Source organism: Pieris rapae, chromosome 3 (genome assembly GCF_905147795.1).
Source record: "Pieris rapae chromosome 3, ilPieRapa1.1, whole genome shotgun sequence".
Lineage (NCBI taxonomy): Eukaryota > Metazoa > Arthropoda > Insecta > Lepidoptera > Pieridae > Pieris > Pieris rapae.
Window position 1 is genome coordinate 73,311 of NC_059511.1, and position 18,243 is coordinate 91,553.

Genomic DNA, 18,243 nt, shown 5'->3' on the forward strand with positions numbered 1-18,243 from the left:
AGATTATGGTCTTCCAAATAATGTTTCACGCAAGTAATATATGATGGTGATGTTAGGTTTAAAGACATTTATTCTCATAATAGACATTTATAGTCACTTACATGAGAACACTTATATGCTAACGTTACAATTTGAAAAAAAAGGAACTTGGTAGAACTTGGATGAACTTTCATTTCCGTAGATTGGGATCACTCAATAGATGGTCTTTTACACCAACCTTTAATATTTTTTTCGAGCACATTATCCACGACGGGATCTATGTACTCGTTGACATCTTGGAACAGCACAGGCATCCCGTACTTTATAGCCATCTCCAAGTGGCGCAAGAATTGAGGATCGTTAAATGATAAAACCTAGGGAGTATTACAAATTAAGTGAATTATTTGACTCTGACTGTGATCACAATTCATATAGTGGTAAAAGTATATTAAGTGGAAATGGACGATAAAAAAATAATATAATACATACCTTTAAATTATTTTTAGCTTCCTTCTTTTTAATCCACGTCAGGGCTTGAGTTTGGGGGTCGATACATAAAGGAAACCGAGAGGCTCTCGTAGTCAGTATGCCGTTCTGCACCGACAGCTCATCTGGAGGCAATCCTTCAGAGTTCCACCTAAAATAAATCTTGTTTTTTGGCAAAAGACATGACAATGATTTATTTATTATTATTTTTATACCAACCCGCTTATTTCCACTTCGTTAGTTAAATTTCTTTCGACTGTGAACGGCATAGTGAGTGGTATTCCCCTTTCTATGACGTCTCCCAGCCAATCCTCGTATATCATAGTCTGTCTAAACGAAAATGAAAACGGACCCGCGTAGCTTAAAAACGACGCTGCGAGCAAACAATTACCAATTAATCTAGATTGTTCTACATACAACGCTGCTAAGTCTTCCGTCCATCGCTTTTGTTCACTGGATAAGCCAGACATTAACTTGTCAGCAGCGATCAAACGTCGCATCATAATGTCGGTTTCTTCTTGTAACTCTTGTCTTCTGAGCATCGCAGTATCATAACGATTGTTAAGACCGTTCAAAGTACGTTGAAGTCTATCAATTTCGCGGTTTAGTGAAGCGAGGTAGTTACACGCCTCTGTATATTCTTTTTCTAGTGATTCTACTTTATCCTTCTTGGGTTTAACTTCTTTGTATACGGCGCAGTATCCAAGGACAGCTATAACGAATTTTAGAAGACCATATCTGTAAATAGTATTAAAAAGATATTATTTATTAAAAACTGTCATCATAAAATACTTAACGTGACTTACCCAGCCTTACTGATCTGTTGCATAGTCTCTAATTTCTTGCTCTTTTTCATATGCGCCTTAACTGCTTTTACTTGATTCTGTGTGATCAAGTCGCAGTTCATTTCTTGTAAGTTTCTCAAAAAGTTAGGATCTGCCATCATCCCCTTAGCTCCTTTCCAGCTGACGTCTTTGATACCCCTTATAATAACCACACATTCACATACAACCTAGAAATAACAATAAGACTTTAATTGAATAATAGTTTTAAGAATTACGACGATAGTATAGTAGATATAGTATATTCATACCTGCACAGCTTCTGGTGGTGTTGCAAAGGATCTAATTTCAGTAATATCATTCTTGTCTAAATCAGCCAGAGCGAGTCTCGCTGCTTCTAAAGCAGGCAATGCAGCGGAAAGCGCTTCCTCAGCTTCAGATTTTTCTTCCACGATTACCTTACTTTGTATAGTTATTTCGGCACTCTTTATTTCGGCAACTTGCTGTTTAGCAACAGCTGCTTCAGTTGCTATAAAATATTTATTTGTGAGTGAGCGAAGTAATGATCATATTCTGAACGAAACGAAACAGGTTGTTACAACATGCAACAAAAGACATGATAGTTATGTGCTACGAAACATACGAACCCACTGAAATTTCCTTCAGCAGAATCTCACACTCCTTTGTCTGCTCAGCGACAATTACCTTCTGGACTGCCAGCTTTGCATTCAAATCTTCTAACTGAACGTTTGCTTCTTCAATTTTTGCCAAACCACCGATTAAACGTTCGCACTTAATTTGAAAATGATATTATTTTTAATTCGTTACTTTATAATGTTAGCATACGCGAGCGTCCAACGATATTACCTGAGCCACAATAAATGCGTCTTTCTCGTTCAATAGCGAGAGGTAATTGGTGAGGAAGTCCATGTAGTGTTTAGGAGTAACGTAGTTATTCCTCCGCAGACGTAACAAGAATTCCACTGAATATCGCGCGACAGACATATGAACATGGACCACATGTTCTACTATAATTGGTCGAAATTCTTCTGGTATTTTTTCAACCTAAGAATAGCAATAATAATTTTTTAACAACAAAGTTTTACGACAGATCTAAGATTTTAAGGGCATTTTCAAATGAATGATGGAAAATATTATATGATAGTAGATATTAGATATAATAATCAACTGAAAAAATGAAGAAAAGGTAAATGTTTACGTACATCGGCAAGGAAAACATTAGCTACGGCCAGCAAGGCTTGCTTAGGCCATGGGAATTGCCAATCTATGGTGGTGTTGTTGACCAGCCCGGGAAAACTTCGACATCTAAAATATATGTTAAGTATATCAAACATTTTCGATTTTAAAATGTCTACTGTAACAATGTTACTATTTTATACAATACGTACCGATTCCTTAAAATGTCGCCACTGGGTGACATCGATAGGACCACGTGCAGATTATTAGCGCATTTATTGCAGAAGAAATTCCATACAGCATCTCTTAAAAAGAATATTAGAATATCTATCTACTAACAAGTCAAGTACAATTAATTATTTGAAGTACAGACATATAATATATGAAGGCAAATGGCATTATTATTATTTGTAAGACTTTGTATTGCTTTTTTTAAAGTTTTGACATTTTACACATTATGAGTCTTTTCATGGATTATGATTAGATTACTATAACAAACTTAGCAACTCCATATCCAGCTTCACTGCTCTCATTTCTAACGGCATTGATAATGGCATCCTTCTCATCGTCACCAAACAGTGCAGGAATCATTCCGATCATGAGGATGTTGTTAATGAACTCCAAGAACCCCTCTTCTAATATCTGTAGATATAACATTATTCAAAACTATTACGAGAATAAATTTTGCACTAATACTTTATAATAGCAGTACGCGTGCATTGCTGACGTGTGTGATTTTGCATTTTATTTTCTTCCTTTTTAATTTGACGTTGCGCTAAATCGCTGTCAGTCAAAGAAGGATTACAATTTTCGATTATGATTTAGACACATAAACCGGTAGTATGGTAGGTATCGTTCCAGTATAATGGAGCAAGGATGATTGTTAAATTTTGCACTATACTGACACGTGACAGCCGAATTAGCGCATAATATTTAACAGAGGGAAGGGAGGAAGTATCCTAGATATAGCTTCTCGACACCCAGACCCGCTGCATTGCATATGTGTATACAGCTGTGTTGAACGTGACTTTAAAAAAATGGGGAGTCCGTACTTGTGCAGCCGTAAAAAGAAAAACTGTAGGTTTTCCATCGACTCCTAATTGATTATACATTCTCTTCATGTCGTCTTTGAAAGTATTTTCGTTGTAATTCCGGGTGACCGTGATTTCAAATACTTCACAACCTACAATAAACAATGTTTTTTATGATAAATAATCTGATTTTCATTCTAATAGTTTTTTTTCATATGACTATAAAAAGAAAAAAAGCCCACCGGCAGCAAAAGCGGCAAGTCTGCATATGGATTTTTTCCCGGAACCTCCAACTCCAATGATCATAGCGTTTCCGCGATCCATGCGTAGAATCCGGTGTGTGCGCGTCAAGTGTTCAAGGCAATCTTCGAAGAGTACGACAGACATTTTACTCATGCGCTCGTTGTACTCGTCCAGTATCTGTAATGTTTTGGTTGTTTCGGTTACCAGATCATACATATTTCAATAAGCCCATTTATTTGTACAAAATCAATTAAAGGGTACCTCTTGAAAGAGAAAATACACCGCTTCATAATCTAAGAGATCTTCGTAATATCTTATTTCTTCCTCGTCTAACGCATTACGATAATCCCCGAACAGCAACGGATCTCGGAGAACATACTCTTCTAGCTGTTAAAATAGAGTTAAAAATATTTAGGCTAAAACCAATTTTTTAAGTATTTAGTGTATTTAGTTATAAATTAATAAGTGCTTCAGTAGCAGAACCCTATCAAAGTTTCCCTGGGAAGCAAAACTTGACTGGATAAGGGTTGAATAAATTAGATCCACATTAATGTTCAGCATATGTTCTTTGACCGATTTCATCTTTATTCTCATTATTTTATAATTAATATTATAAAGTAGGTAGATATTTAAAAATAAAATATTATGTTGTTGTTCTTCTTTAAAATAATACATACAGTTAGTGGTTTTTCGACTTCCACCTCCTCCTCCTCTTCGACTACAAGCTCGGCTTCCGGTGCCGCCGCTGTTTTCTCTGGTTTTGGAATGGGGTCGCCAAACTCTAAAAAAACTCAAATAAAGGCTGTTTGTACCTACCTATAGTGTTCTGTTACTTAAGCATATTCCGCAATTTAAATTTCATTTCATAATTTAAATAAATCAATAAGTTATCCGAGCATCCCGGCATTTATATTCCTGAGCTGTCGAATGTGGAATCGAAATGCAGTGGAGGTCTTTCTTGGTAGATACGAATTCCAAATTAAAAAAAGGGTTCTAAAATTAACTCCTCTCTTAAAGGCCGCCAACAAAGGTGTCCATGGGCTGTTGGATCCACGTGTTGCGGTTGTTTAGAAGGCTCGATTATACAAAACCAGTATTTCAGGAATCTACACGATATGCATTCCATACCGTCTTCTTCTTCAAGTACTGGTTCCTCTTCGGGCACCACGATCTCCTCAAGAACGACGGGCTCGTCCTCCGGGAAGTACTTGGCCACTTGTTCTTGTATATGGTTTTGCATTAGCTCATTGTCCTGAAAACGTTTTTCATGTACTAACGAAATTACACGATGACATTTGGTGATAAAAGTACTTACATGTGTGTTGATGAGTCTATCACATATGACGCGAGTGAACTCGTTCCGCCAGCACCTGACAACGGTGCGCTTCTCGCAAAAGAAGTTTGGATGAGTGAGGAGCATCCCGGCTGCGATTCGGGACAAGTCGCGCAGATTGAATATGTAGTGGAACTTAGCCGGAGTTGGAGGAAGGTCCACTATTATTATCTGTAACAGACTTCAATTAGTTAATTTGTTTCAGAGTCATGTTCATTGCAAGATTTTCTGTCAAATACTAATTTTACTAGTTTTCCAAAACTTTATATTATTAAGACTTATTTAAAGGAAACAAAAAAATATTGATTACATATACGTACAATATTTCAGATTTTTTACATGAGGGGCTCTACGGGACAGTCATCAATGGCACCTACTTTAACTTATGGACACCCATGGTCGTGAGTGCGTTGCCAGTCTTTGAGGAAGGTTATTTAAAAAAGACCGTATTCGTCTTTTTATTAGTAGTTGGAGGATGTATATCCTTTGGAAGTATTATCAAAGACAACCTTATAGAGATCCAGCGTCATCTGGACAATCTTCTCGACAATTTCTTGTACTTCGTCCGGGAACGTAGAGAAGTGTCCTTTCAAAATGGACACGTATATCCGCTGAAGAGTCGCTTCTGACGGGAATTGTAAGTTGTATACGGAGAACATTGATATAAAACGAGGATCGACCTGGAATTTAATGTCTACTAATCAGTTACAAAAATCCGTTACAATATTGAATGCAATATATTTATAAGGTGTATTTTTTATGTTTTTATTTTATTTTTAATACGATTTAATCGTATTTATTTACGGTTTTAGTCTGCCACTTGGTATTATCTACGAAGTACTATAACTCACATCGTTCCTTCCACCGCCTGCTTTGCCCATGGCAGCGAGGAAACCGATGTCTTTAAGATTCTTCCAATTCAAATCTTTACCTCGGTCGTAGAAGCCTTTTCTCTCAAATAATAGTTTGAGTAAGGCTATCGGCTGCTGAGTTCCGTATGTATCGACCTGATAGCAATTATTATTATGTTAAAAAATTTATTATAGAAATACTATATTTCGTAATTCGATATTATTAGGAAAGCTCACTATTGGCATATTCATGTCATCAATGAAGACCAGCATTCTCTTGCCGACGGGTGGTCCAAAGGTGTCTTTGGTCCGCTTCTCGACCACGGACTCTAAATTACGTTGAACATCCATTGACGAGGTTCGCGATGAAAAATTCATTTGCTGGATTATCTGAATAAAAAGTGATTTAAAATTTCAAAAGAGTATTTGGAGGCGCCGGGTATCGATCCCGGTACCTCTCGCATGCTAAGCGAGCGCTCTACCATCTGAGCTACGCCCCCGATGACAATTTGATTGAAATTCAGTGATTTTTACTAAACATCGCGTTGGCAAAGTAATACATGACCAACATTAAAATGTATAATGTGTATTAACTTCTTTTTATAATAGAAGTAACTTTTAGCCATAAGAGAAAAAATGGTTAAGAAAAATAAACTTTCTGTATATGTTTTTGTTTGTAATATATCTAATTAATTATCTAGTATACATTATTCTAATTGTATTCAATTATTTTTTTATTCTTTTGACTTTAATATTTATAGTCATTGCTGAAATTACTAAGCTTTGAAGAGGCAAAGAGGTATATTCAATGTGGGAAGAACAAAATTTATTGCAATATTAAAAAAAACTGTTTTAATGAAATTAAAATATTTTTTAATATTTTTTAATTTGTTGTAAATAATTTGTATAAAAGTTACTCAAACTCTCACATATTTGTCAGATGGAAGTCCCCGGAGATAGTTTGTTATAATTGCAGTCTTTGACGTGCCCGTATCTCCTACTAGGAGGACCGGACGTTCGACCTGAAATGTTTTCGCCACATTTATATCACGTGATTGTATCGTAAATGTATTGTCCGTGTGTCAAGGCCACAAAAGTGTCAGATACGTTGATGATCTACTCACACTCTCCATAATCTTTATGAGCCAAGTGAGCCGTAGCGTGTCAACGGTCGGCACAAGGATAGAAGAGAACCTCATGTCCCTGTCATGTTCGTAGTCAGGGACGAGCCATTCCCACGCCTCCCACGACTTTGTTGTCAACTCCAGACAGTAGTCATAAAGAGTGGGAAAGCCCATTGGAAAATGCTCTAAAACGATTAACACGTTAAGACACATTACAAAAAGAGATAGTCAGGCGGATGTGATGTAGAAGTGAAACTTAACTTTTGTAATAATAAATGATTCTCAAATAAAAAAATATATTATACTGAAATGAGACATACTTGTAGTGGCTTTCTTCTCCGGGCTGTCTTCGACAAGCATCATTGGGCACGCCTTCTTTACGTAGTTGTCAAAGTCAAACCTTCCGTTGTCAACAATAGACGCGCCAAGACTGTTGTACATTGACTAGAATATTTGACAAAACTATAGTTTAAGCCATCACTTTACCGCTCACCTGCACGAGTTTTGGAATGATGCACTTGATTCATGGCAGGAAATAAGAGACAAACTGTCGCCTTTTATAATTATTATATTATACAAATTTTTACTTACAACCATAAAAACACACTCGACCACTGTTCTATCTATTTCTTCATTACTGTCTTCTTTGTTCGGTAAAAGACCGCTGATCATGTAGCAGAGTTGCACTACCTACAACGGCCAATGGAATCAATTCTCCTATTTTTTTGACAACAAAGTCATAGTGGTAATATGGACGTTGACTTTTCCCCACCCTGTAGGAACTATCTAAAGGCATTACTATATGCGTAATTTTTATGAAATACACAATGTTAAAAATCCGAGTAATTTGACGTCGTGGTTTTTATGACTTTAACAAAATAATGCACACGAATAACAAACATGTACGCCGCTATTGAAATATACTGTTATGAAATTAGCTATGAGGACAAATATTTGAATAATTTTAAAATTGAATAGTTCACAGAAGCCTACTAAATTGAGCGGCGTCTGCGGCACGATGGTCTTTAGCGGCGTCTGCTGCTGCAAGCCAAAAAGACCGAATACGATGTAGTTGATGGCGCCCGGCACATAGTGCTCGAACAAACCGGCCATTTGCTCACGCTCCTCTTCGTTATTTCTGCTTCGAAGCCATCTATTTGTGACAATCATAACATTAATAATAATAATGATAGGTCTTTAAAAGTACAGACCACCTTATTAATTGAAAAACTTAATTTCTTAGACAGAATAAGTTAATTGTTTCCCAGAATATATGTATAGGAACTTACATAACATAAAATTAATAGTTGGACGCGGTCCAATTACCTCTCCCAATACGGCTGATAGCCAAGATTCTTTGGGTCGACAAAGACCATGCCCGCTCGAGACACAGTGGCGGGTGAAGCGTAGTTCAGGTCGCCTACTTCAAACAAGAGGGCGCAATACGGCGCAAGTCTGATTCTTTCGCCATTGGCCAAGGTCAGAAGCTTGTTGTCATCCATCACAGAATTCATATTTTCAATCCAGAGGGCGTCTACATCGCCATCGAATAAAGAATATCGACGCTCATCCTTTTCAGCCGGTCTGAAATTTGGAGAATTTAGAAAAGAAGCAACTTATCTTACAGTCAATATCGAGCATTACAGAGAAGAAAATACTACCTGTTCATTTCCCGGAATATTTTAGAGTAAAGACCGTCTGTCCAATCTCTCGTCACTGGATCCAAAATGCCATACAGTTCTATCACGGAACAGGCCTTCAACGAAAACATTTTATTAATTCAACGTGTTCATTTTATTAAATAAACAATACATTAGTTTTATTACAATTACCTTAGGATTGACAATCTGTAGTTTTGTCGGTAGTCCCAGATTGGTTTGCGCTTTCACGAGACATTGCAATATAACTGTTTTCCCTCCTCCCGTAGGACCCACCAGCATCGTACAATGTCTTGTCATCATTGTTTCGTACATTTGTACCACTTTGTCAACCTAAAAATCCACTGTTATTTTAACGGATCTTATTATGAATTCTATTACCTACAAACGCTTGTATTACCTACTAAATCAGGTATTATTTTCATCAGTAATACTCAATTAAGTAAGTCTTTACCTGATGAGCAAGGACCACATAGCCGTCAGCCTCTAGCACCTCGGTAACGGCTGCATTGAAATCAGGATAGCCAACTCTCGGACACTCCAGACCAGGGAACAAATCCTTGATTAAACCAAGAAACAGTGGAACATCTTCAAACACGAATTTCGGATGATTCATGTCTCTTTAACAACAGATTTTGACTAAATTAATAAAATATGAAAAGCAATGATATCGTGAAATATATTCGTGAATACATCGTGAATATACCTTAATGCCCTCATGAGAACCATGATTTCACTTAGCCCCGGTGAGTCTCGGCGAAGCTTGCCAGCCATTCGTAGCACGGCAGTGAGCGCTCGTAAACCCCAATCGTAGTGGGACTGCTTTGATAATTGCTCACGGGCTACTTTATATAGTACGGTCATCTTTTTCGCTAAAACCTAATAAGAAAATTGTGTATTGGCGCTCCTCATTAACCAGAATGGATATTTTTGTCTCATTTATTTGTGTATTAATAAATACAATATGTGGTTTGGTACCTTAGCTGTAAGAAAACCATCGGAGAATAGTGATATTTGGCAGATCATCTCCAAGTCGGGTAGAATGCACACGACCGGCCTAAAAAGAGCCTTAACCGATTCCGGTAACTCGGTCCGACCGGCGTAACCAGGGTTCATTGTGATGAAAATACCGACTTTGCTGTCCATATCGATTTCTTGTCCTTCAAACTAAAAGAAAACCCCATAAAAACGTTAAATACAACACAATATATGTTTTACGTATTGCATACAATATAAAAATCCTATATAGCTTTGCATTTACTATAAGAATAGAGGAAAGACAAATTCACCGTAAAGCGTTTCAGCCTCATCAGCAATGCGCTTCGAATGCACTGAAGCTGCGTGGATATGACGGATAGGACAGATACGTCGATGCGGTTGAATTCGTCAAAACAACCCCACGCTCCGCATTGGCAGAGACCGGCAAGGATCTGGCCTACTGCCCTGAAGTCCATGCCTTCGCCACAGTTGGTGACCACGCATAGAAGACCAAGAGCTTTTGCCAAGTCTTTGGTGGTTTCAGTTTTTCCAGTACCAGCTGGGCCTGATTTAAAATATCGTGACAATTACTAGAAGAATCCATGGACCATGAAAACATGCTTTAAAAACTTGCTGAGTAGTAGCTTACATCCATTTCCATTCACTCAAAGCACTCAAAACACGAGATTCACTTAAAAGATCTTTTTAAAAAGATTCATGAATGCACAACTAAAGAGATATTGCTTTTGGCGTAAATACCTGCCGGTGCCCCTCCAAGTTGCATTGTGAGAGCCTGTGTGATGGTTAGATATATTCGATCTGTTAGCGGGGTTATGACAAGCCGACCATTTAGTCCCATGTATTCATAGCCATATTCAAATACACCTGCAATATTATTTTGTTAATTCATCATTCACAATATCTAAAACACTACAGAAAAGCACTTCCAAAAAAATATATATTTTGTTTGAAAGGAATTCGTTTTTATAGATAAAGGCTTACGCTGTAATCTGTCTACCTGTGCACTGTTTGATCCACAAGTTGTCATCTTTCTTGAGCCAATAAAATCGCAATTGACTTTCCCATTCGAATTCAGCAGCTTCCGTAATATTGTCTCTAACAAAGCCTTCGATAATGTCTCTCGCGTGAACATCAATCGTTGTTATTGTTCGGAACTTAAGGCGGTCGTTTGAGGTAAGATCTGAAGATCGATTTTATAATTTGTTGTGAGTTAAATGAACATAGCTTTGCTCGGGTCATGGCAAACAGTTACCTTGTCTCACTTTAACCACCAATCCATCCAATTGTTCATTCTGTTGCTGTAAATGTTCTTTCATCGCCCTCTTGTTTCCCTTTCTTATCCGGTGAAATGTTTCTTCGGTTTCCGCCGTCCACCATATGCCATTTGCAGCTAAACATACCATTCCCAAATATTCTAATATCCAATCAGTTCTATAAAAAATGAATTCATAAGTAAGCATTTTATGCATTTTACAGCGAAACATAAACGTTATTTTAATTTTTAAAATTAATAATAATAATTACCTTGGAACCCTCCAATTCTTGCCATAATAGAATACTGCTTTCTTGGTAACAAATTTGTTAGTATTCCTCATTTCTTTAAGAACGAGATTCATCCAATCTTCTACTCTTCCTTCAGTATAAACCACATTTCGGAAATCCATTATCTAGAGTATCAATTAATGTAAGATCCTTAGTGAGAAAAATAACAACGTTGTAATGTTAAAATTAAAAAAAAATCATAGTTTAATTTAACGAGATTTATCCAGAATATTTTAAATTTAAGGTGTTGCTATGTAAATATAAAAATACGGCAAAACAAACCTCTCCTTCTGCTGAAATCATTTTGGCAGCAACGGGCCGATTTGTGTGATCCACATACAAGTCTAAACCTCTTATATTGTCAAACATCTGGAAATATATTGCTATTTACACTTTATTTACTTATGTTAAAAAATTTATTAAGTGTATCCTGTCTTTACTACCTTTATCATATGTTCCTGTACACAGCTACACTCACTACTTCCCAGAATAGACAAAAGTTCGTCGGTCGAAATAAAGAAAAACCTCGGGAAAATGCGTCGCTTTGAATCTAAATATTCGTTCAATGACTTCTGGCACCTTTAGGATCAAACATTAACGTAATCAGAATCGTATGCTTTATCAGCAGTTACGCATAAATTAACAATATAATATTATAATTTAATCTTATTTTTTTTAGATAAATTATAAGTTTCGTTAGAAGGGGTCTTACTTTTGTAATCCCAAACCTAAGTTTACGAACTCTTCCAATCTGCCCTGCACTGTACAACAATCAACAACATTCAGCCTCTTCGCCGTGTCCAACATTATCTGGAATATAACTTTAATCTTAGATTATAAGGCATATTCAAATATAAAGCAGACAGTAAATAAATAAATCGTCTATTTTGAAATTATACAAAAAAACTATATAAAAATGTGCGTTTGTTTGAAATTATACATTATTACAAATTATAAACAAACACACACACAATACGTTTTTACTAATTACTACCTTTCTGAAATTCTTATCAATGTCATCAAACTTTTTGGCTTCTTCGGGCAACTGGGTTCTGATGTCACCCCCCACAAAGATCCCCTCCAGATAGAGCCATTTACGCTGAGTAGCCATCCACTCTTCTATCACTTCAGAAATTAGGGAAAGGCGACGTTCCCACGTTTGTACAACAGTCAAAAAGGGTCCAATAAACCTACAATGTTGAATATTTTATTTACTCACCTTACATTTGCAAAAGATTCTTATCTATCAACTCAATGGATAGACAATGTATGGCTTAGAACTTAGAGAAGACTTACTGTGAGGCAGCCATACTCTGCAGTGACATGGCGTCATCGTCTAGCTTAACACTGATTTCGTCGCAAGGATTCAGTGTATAGCCGCGGTCCTCGCCGCGGTTGAAGTGTCGCGCTACTGTAAAAGATATGTTGGCCCAAGTTTCTTGCACGTCCCGAACGCCACGTTCTATTGCTAATTCCTGTTAAAAGGATTTCTATATATTATGTATTAGTGTTCTTATTGTAAAGTGTTCCCTTTCTTACTTCCAGAAACGAGAAAGAATAAGGCTAGACCGCCGTCTAAACAAGCCGCCATTAGAAAAGGAAATACGTGGACGAAATAAAAAAATATTGTTTGTTTTGACAAAGAACATTAGTTTACTATAGTAAAACAAAAGAGATTGGGTTGAAATACTTTCATTAGGAAAATAATAAGAATAGCGGACGTTGTACAGAACATTCGAGGAAAAGTGGAGGTGGGAGGAGGAGCGCAGCTACCTGCGAGGGTCTGAGAAGTGGAGTCAAATTGGGAAAAGGAAAACTGCGGATAGCCAGAAAAATGAATGGCGCAATGATGCAATAAAACTTACTTACTTTAGTTTATTTGAGTTACATTTTTGTTTGTTTTTTTAAAATTTATTGTGTGTAAATAAAATGAACATGTACGACAGAAAGGGTATTTTATTATTTCCATTCTATTTTGTATTTTTTTAGCGAGTAAACTTGTAGAAGTTCAAAGCTTTGAGGCACCTTGTGGCACTTTGAGGCACCGACGAGATAACATGGCTGGGCAGAATACTTATGAATATGACACATTCCACATGTACCTTGATAGCATGGTTGACGATTTCTTCGGCTACATCCTGATACTTGTGTAACTCCATGGCAAACATATTCTCCAATGTGAACCGCTCCGGAGACATATCGAATGTCTGTCCTGTAAGTTAAAAACGTTAAGTCGGTATCAATCCAATATAGTTTTATTTAAACAATATAAAAACGTCTTAAAAATAATAACTCACCAGTCTTGGCCATCAGTTCTTTCCAGTGTCGTTCTCTCATAGCCTCGTTCTTAAGTGAAACCATAAGAGGTACAACCCCCTTAAACTGTTTCATTTTTAAGTCCAACATCAAACCAGTGCTTGTGAGACGTACAGCCTTTGGTAATTTCCTGTTTAAATTAATAAAAGTTAAGTGACGCGACAAAATAGAGATAGGTCAAGCTTAATCAAACTATTTAGAAAACGTCTTGCCAGTGTGGCCCTACCTATACTCTTTGAAGAACTGTTCAATTCCATCAACCAGAGCCTGTGGATTTAGGTTAACCCACAACGTCTTGGCCCACAGCTCTCGTGCATTCTTCTGTGCTTTATAAATCTTATACACCTGTTCCATTGCTTGGAAATCGGATTTGGCTCGATTGTAATTTGAGAAGTCAGCAAGCGGATTGTCGAACAATTGTTCTGCGGCTTGAAGTAATTTTTTACGCGACTCAAGCTCATCAAAGTATTTAGTATATTCCTGGAAATAAGTCATTCAGATATTTCAACTAAATTATACCCAACGAGAATAAATTAATGGTGGTACTTTATATTTTACCAGAATAATTTATGAACGTTATATGTTCTTAATATTTATGTTAAATATAGTACCTCCATTAAAATTAGTCCGCGATCCAAGTCGTCCCCTACAGTGGCGGGGCCTTCATTATCGAACTTTTCAACAAAGTCATCGAGCTCCTTCAAGAAATTCGATATTTCCACAACATTGAGTTTGGAAAACTTCTCTTTCGTTTGTTCCAAGGTATTTCCGCGGAAGAGTGAGGTTTGATATAACGTACCCCACGATGCTTGCAAATTCTTTGAAAATTCCAAGTCTTCATCAGATACCTAAAATTATATACACACGCATTATTACAAATACATAATTTTAAATAAGTTAAAAGTTGGAGCTTATAAGGCTCGTACGAAAACACTCACATCGATGTTGTGTTGCCGGAGCATACTGAATATGCTTTGCATGGCTTTGTACTTGACCTCGGCTGTGACAGTGAACTGCTGGACCTGAGTAATGGCTGCCATCACTTGCTTGAAGTCATCCAATCCTTTGATGTTCATATTTATAATTGTTCGTAGAGCCTACAAAACCAAACCAAGGAATAATACTCCTTTTTTATATTTATTATTTTTATTTTGTTAATTAGTACATAACTAGTCTAGCCATTAATACTGTTGTATAAAAAAATGTCCTTACTTAAACTTTGTAATTAGTTTGAGTTTGGAACATGTATTAATTAATTTCAAAAACAGCTTTCGATTTTGCGCCATTTCACATATTCGGAATTCGTCGAAACCCCATTAGGAAGGTTGGCTGGGGCTTGTCTTATGAAGGAGTCACGAAACCATATTTTTGTGAAATAAGAGTGAAAACTTCAGGCAAAGTGTATCAAAATACAGTCTTGGATCATGTCGTGAGACCTTACAGCAACACTCTTTTTAGAAATATAACTTCCAGCAGGATTTTTCACCTGGTCACAAGGCACGAACTAAGGATGGCTTGAAACCAACGTTCCAGATATTATAAAATCTGAAGATTGAACCTTATCTAGCCCAGACCTCAACCCTCTATTCAGACTTTAAATTATGGTTAGTTTTAGAGGACATAGCCTGCTCTAAACGATATGCCGACATCGGGTCTGTTACAAAATCTTTCGAGCAAGCAGTGGCGAAATTTGTCTTGGAAACGTTTAATGAACTTTACTTCTCATTACAAAAAAAATATTTTATTTACATAAGAAACTTAATATTAATATGTATATATACGAGCGAGATACACGTCGCCATAAGCCGTCTTAATTTTAGTCAACTGTGTTCTATCTAACATGCATCTTTACCGCCTTTTTGAATTTTTCAAACACTCCAATATTGCGAATTTGAGATGGTGATTGATTAAATAATTGCACACCCTCATACCTAATAGATTTCTTCAAATAACTTGTACGCGGCTTCGGCAAGATAAGCAAACTCACTTGACGAGTATTGCGTGTAGTTGAGTATTTGATTTTTTTAAATGATAAGCAACTATGGAGAGAGCTATTTAAAAATTTTTTTATTAAGATACAGGTGATATATACATATAGTGGTTTAATTGTCATAATTTTGGTTTCTTGGTAGATTTTATTAGTCGGTGTTAAAAAATTGTATCTAAATAATGCTTTTATTAACTTATTTTGTAGTGTTTGTAAGTTAGAAATTATGTTTTTACATGCCGTACCCCATATTTCAATTAGATATATTAAATGTGGCTTGACTAAACAATTATAAATTAAATGACGTACGGATTGAGGAATATATTTTGTCGACCATTATTTCTTGTCGGCCCTTTTTAAATATGTAGTTATAAATATTATTAATATTACAGTACTTCACTAAAAACAATGCCTTTTCATTTGTACCAGAAATTATGGCTGGACTAGGTATGACAATGTTGCAAACGCAAGTAATTCATCTCTTACTTCAATCTGATTTTTCAGATCATACATATTGGTCCTGGTTTTGGTAGCAATACAGTGGCCCAGGTTGTTTTTCCATTCTTGAGCATGATCTTGCACTTGTTTTATGATCGGCCTCAAATTGACTCTTATCGCTCCAACGTCCACGAATTTTGCGTGTTTGTCTAAATCTGCGATGATATCTTCGAAAAAGAAGAATTTTTCGTCGTACTTATGAATCTGCTCATGTTTTTGTATATACTTTTCACAAGACAGGTTCTTGTCAAACGTCCACAGATGTTGGTACTTTTGCCACCTGTAACAAAAATAAAAAATAGCCATAATTTTGACGTTAAAGCGGGTATGTATAATAAGAAAAAAAATATTTGATTACTTTTGAATATAGGTATTAATATCTTGAGTCAGCCTGTAGACAGTGTCCTGTATCAGCAACGTCATGTCATTGATAGAAACCACTCGGAGCACGTCTTCGAAGTATGAGAATACGTAAAACTCGTTGCCGGTCGCTTCGGCCAACCGCTGCGGAGGACACGGGAGACAAGTCTTCTTCATCCATCGAGGAAAGGCCGTCAATCTGGAGACACCGAAGCATTAATTAGAGAGTTATATAAAGAATTAGAGAAAGTAGATGCCTCGCTTACCTATTGAGAAAATGCTTAATGTTATATCCAACGATGTTATAGACTTCGGCTGCCGTAGGTCTCATAGTAATATCTGGTGGCACAAGGACTGCATCCACTTGGAACAAAGGCGCCTTATCACTTAGAGACTTTTGGAAATCATCCAGATTTTCAAGTGTCAACCTTGAGAGATACCATTTTAGTTTGATCAAAGTATTCAACTAAGTAGAAGTTAGTAAGTTTACGAATCAAAAATACACTTACGATACTATACACTTAAATATCTTCTTCTCCCAATGCGTGTAATAAGCTGTCATTACTTCAGATCTTCCTGAACTTGATCCAAGGATCAAATATTCCAATTTCATGAGAATCGGCCCAATGCGGTCATAGATACGAGACAATATGGCTACCCTCTCCAAGCGTTCGTTTTCCACTTCGACAAAGTAGGTCTTAATTAAAAATATACAAAAGTAAATTCAGGTTTGGACGATTTACCAAAATTTATTCATAAGAGCATGACTGCCTATGAATTTTTCAAATTTATCATCATGATGAGAAATTATTACCTTACAAGGATAAAGCCAAGTATCGTCAGGTTCTCGTGTATCAGGATCAACATAATTTTTTGGCTTCACAAACGGGAACAAGTCAAACTGGTGTAGTTGGTCTAAAAGGAATTGAACCTCCTTTTCAACCATTTTCAATTGCTGATATACGGCTTGTAACGAGTTTTGACCTTAAATTTATCCGTCAGTAAATGAATATGCTCCTACTTATTTACGAACAATAGTACCTACACGACGGCTGTATATTGTTCACTGTGTGTGCGGACCAACACAAAGCTAAAAAATTATTACATGATGCTTCTCATAGATGACGATTACGCACACATTGTTATACTAACTGAAACCTAATTTATAACTTAATTTGAATTACCAAAAGCAGCTGCGGAAGTTGTAAAAAATCACTGTATATATCGTACTTAAAACGTGAGATATATCATTATTTTTTTTAAAGATTATACATATCTTTAAATACCTTTAGTAATGTCCTTAATGTAATCTTTAATCCCGAGTGCTGTCCACGTAATTCTTGTCAAACCGGGAAGGATGTGTCTCTCCATGTCCAAAAGATGGCGCTTCATTAAATGAGTTTCGGATGGACTGAGTGACTTAGTGCTAGCGGTATATTTAGAAATAATAATTTCCAGTGCCTCTAATTCGTAATAAAGTCGAGATTTTTGCATGGCCACATCACGAATGTTAGAAGGTAGCTGAAATCCTGAAGGAAGGAATAATTTGACTATTATAAAAACAGTATTCTCATTATTAATTACAGTAATGTTGTCAGAAAATTATGTAAAAGTTAAATACAGTCACAATACCACAAGATCAAAGAATCGTGAACGATTAACGTATAAAAGAAGGCGTATCGTCAAGTCAGTTTATTATTATTTTTATTTGGCTGTGTGTTTCGTGTGATTCCATACAACTTTAAAATTGTTGTACCATTTTAAAGTACTGAAAGTTTTATATATTGATTACATATAATTATTATATAATAATATTGTAGTTATTATTAGTTACACACTTTGTGAATGTACTGAACA

At 36.3% G+C, this 18,243-nt stretch overlaps 1 protein-coding gene and 1 non-coding gene across 2 annotated transcripts in view; both read right to left on the reverse strand.

Annotated features, from left to right (window-relative positions):
• LOC111002697 (dynein axonemal heavy chain 10) overlaps nucleotides 1-18,243 on the reverse strand; it is a gene marked incomplete at its 5' end in the record, with an annotated part of 37,530 nt that overhangs the window by 6,123 nt on the left and 13,164 nt on the right. The window contains 51 exons of the mRNA XM_045634536.1: nucleotides 218-353; nucleotides 469-616; nucleotides 685-1,203; nucleotides 1,272-1,477; nucleotides 1,559-1,776; nucleotides 1,895-2,039; nucleotides 2,115-2,312; nucleotides 2,471-2,573; nucleotides 2,657-2,749; nucleotides 2,944-3,086; nucleotides 3,497-3,627; nucleotides 3,718-3,895; nucleotides 3,980-4,105; nucleotides 4,396-4,499; nucleotides 4,709-4,970; nucleotides 5,034-5,222; nucleotides 5,561-5,731; nucleotides 5,903-6,058; nucleotides 6,140-6,292; nucleotides 6,832-6,924; nucleotides 7,027-7,211; nucleotides 7,347-7,470; nucleotides 7,618-7,716; nucleotides 8,020-8,179; nucleotides 8,353-8,610; nucleotides 8,688-8,782; nucleotides 8,859-9,017; nucleotides 9,139-9,304; nucleotides 9,391-9,563; nucleotides 9,663-9,851; nucleotides 9,974-10,227; nucleotides 10,422-10,547; nucleotides 10,681-10,863; nucleotides 10,936-11,114; nucleotides 11,208-11,350; nucleotides 11,508-11,594; nucleotides 11,669-11,804; nucleotides 11,938-12,035; nucleotides 12,220-12,415; nucleotides 12,522-12,700; nucleotides 13,328-13,437; nucleotides 13,523-13,671; nucleotides 13,768-14,021; nucleotides 14,153-14,389; nucleotides 14,480-14,638; nucleotides 16,015-16,306; nucleotides 16,385-16,585; nucleotides 16,653-16,814; nucleotides 16,896-17,083; nucleotides 17,201-17,370; nucleotides 17,673-17,915. Coding sequence (XP_045490492.1) covers nucleotides 218-353; nucleotides 469-616; nucleotides 685-1,203; nucleotides 1,272-1,477; nucleotides 1,559-1,776; nucleotides 1,895-2,039; nucleotides 2,115-2,312; nucleotides 2,471-2,573; nucleotides 2,657-2,749; nucleotides 2,944-3,086; nucleotides 3,497-3,627; nucleotides 3,718-3,895; nucleotides 3,980-4,105; nucleotides 4,396-4,499; nucleotides 4,709-4,970; nucleotides 5,034-5,222; nucleotides 5,561-5,731; nucleotides 5,903-6,058; nucleotides 6,140-6,292; nucleotides 6,832-6,924; nucleotides 7,027-7,211; nucleotides 7,347-7,470; nucleotides 7,618-7,716; nucleotides 8,020-8,179; nucleotides 8,353-8,610; nucleotides 8,688-8,782; nucleotides 8,859-9,017; nucleotides 9,139-9,304; nucleotides 9,391-9,563; nucleotides 9,663-9,851; nucleotides 9,974-10,227; nucleotides 10,422-10,547; nucleotides 10,681-10,863; nucleotides 10,936-11,114; nucleotides 11,208-11,350; nucleotides 11,508-11,594; nucleotides 11,669-11,804; nucleotides 11,938-12,035; nucleotides 12,220-12,415; nucleotides 12,522-12,700; nucleotides 13,328-13,437; nucleotides 13,523-13,671; nucleotides 13,768-14,021; nucleotides 14,153-14,389; nucleotides 14,480-14,638; nucleotides 16,015-16,306; nucleotides 16,385-16,585; nucleotides 16,653-16,814; nucleotides 16,896-17,083; nucleotides 17,201-17,370; nucleotides 17,673-17,915 — 8,826 coding nt within the window. The remainder of the gene's footprint in view (nucleotides 1-217; nucleotides 354-468; nucleotides 617-684; nucleotides 1,204-1,271; nucleotides 1,478-1,558; nucleotides 1,777-1,894; nucleotides 2,040-2,114; nucleotides 2,313-2,470; nucleotides 2,574-2,656; nucleotides 2,750-2,943; nucleotides 3,087-3,496; nucleotides 3,628-3,717; nucleotides 3,896-3,979; nucleotides 4,106-4,395; nucleotides 4,500-4,708; nucleotides 4,971-5,033; nucleotides 5,223-5,560; nucleotides 5,732-5,902; nucleotides 6,059-6,139; nucleotides 6,293-6,831; nucleotides 6,925-7,026; nucleotides 7,212-7,346; nucleotides 7,471-7,617; nucleotides 7,717-8,019; nucleotides 8,180-8,352; nucleotides 8,611-8,687; nucleotides 8,783-8,858; nucleotides 9,018-9,138; nucleotides 9,305-9,390; nucleotides 9,564-9,662; nucleotides 9,852-9,973; nucleotides 10,228-10,421; nucleotides 10,548-10,680; nucleotides 10,864-10,935; nucleotides 11,115-11,207; nucleotides 11,351-11,507; nucleotides 11,595-11,668; nucleotides 11,805-11,937; nucleotides 12,036-12,219; nucleotides 12,416-12,521; nucleotides 12,701-13,327; nucleotides 13,438-13,522; nucleotides 13,672-13,767; nucleotides 14,022-14,152; nucleotides 14,390-14,479; nucleotides 14,639-16,014; nucleotides 16,307-16,384; nucleotides 16,586-16,652; nucleotides 16,815-16,895; nucleotides 17,084-17,200; nucleotides 17,371-17,672; nucleotides 17,916-18,243) is intronic.
• Trnaa-agc lies at nucleotides 6,330-6,402 on the reverse strand. Its single transcript has one exon. It is a non-coding gene; the product is annotated as a tRNA-Ala (tRNA).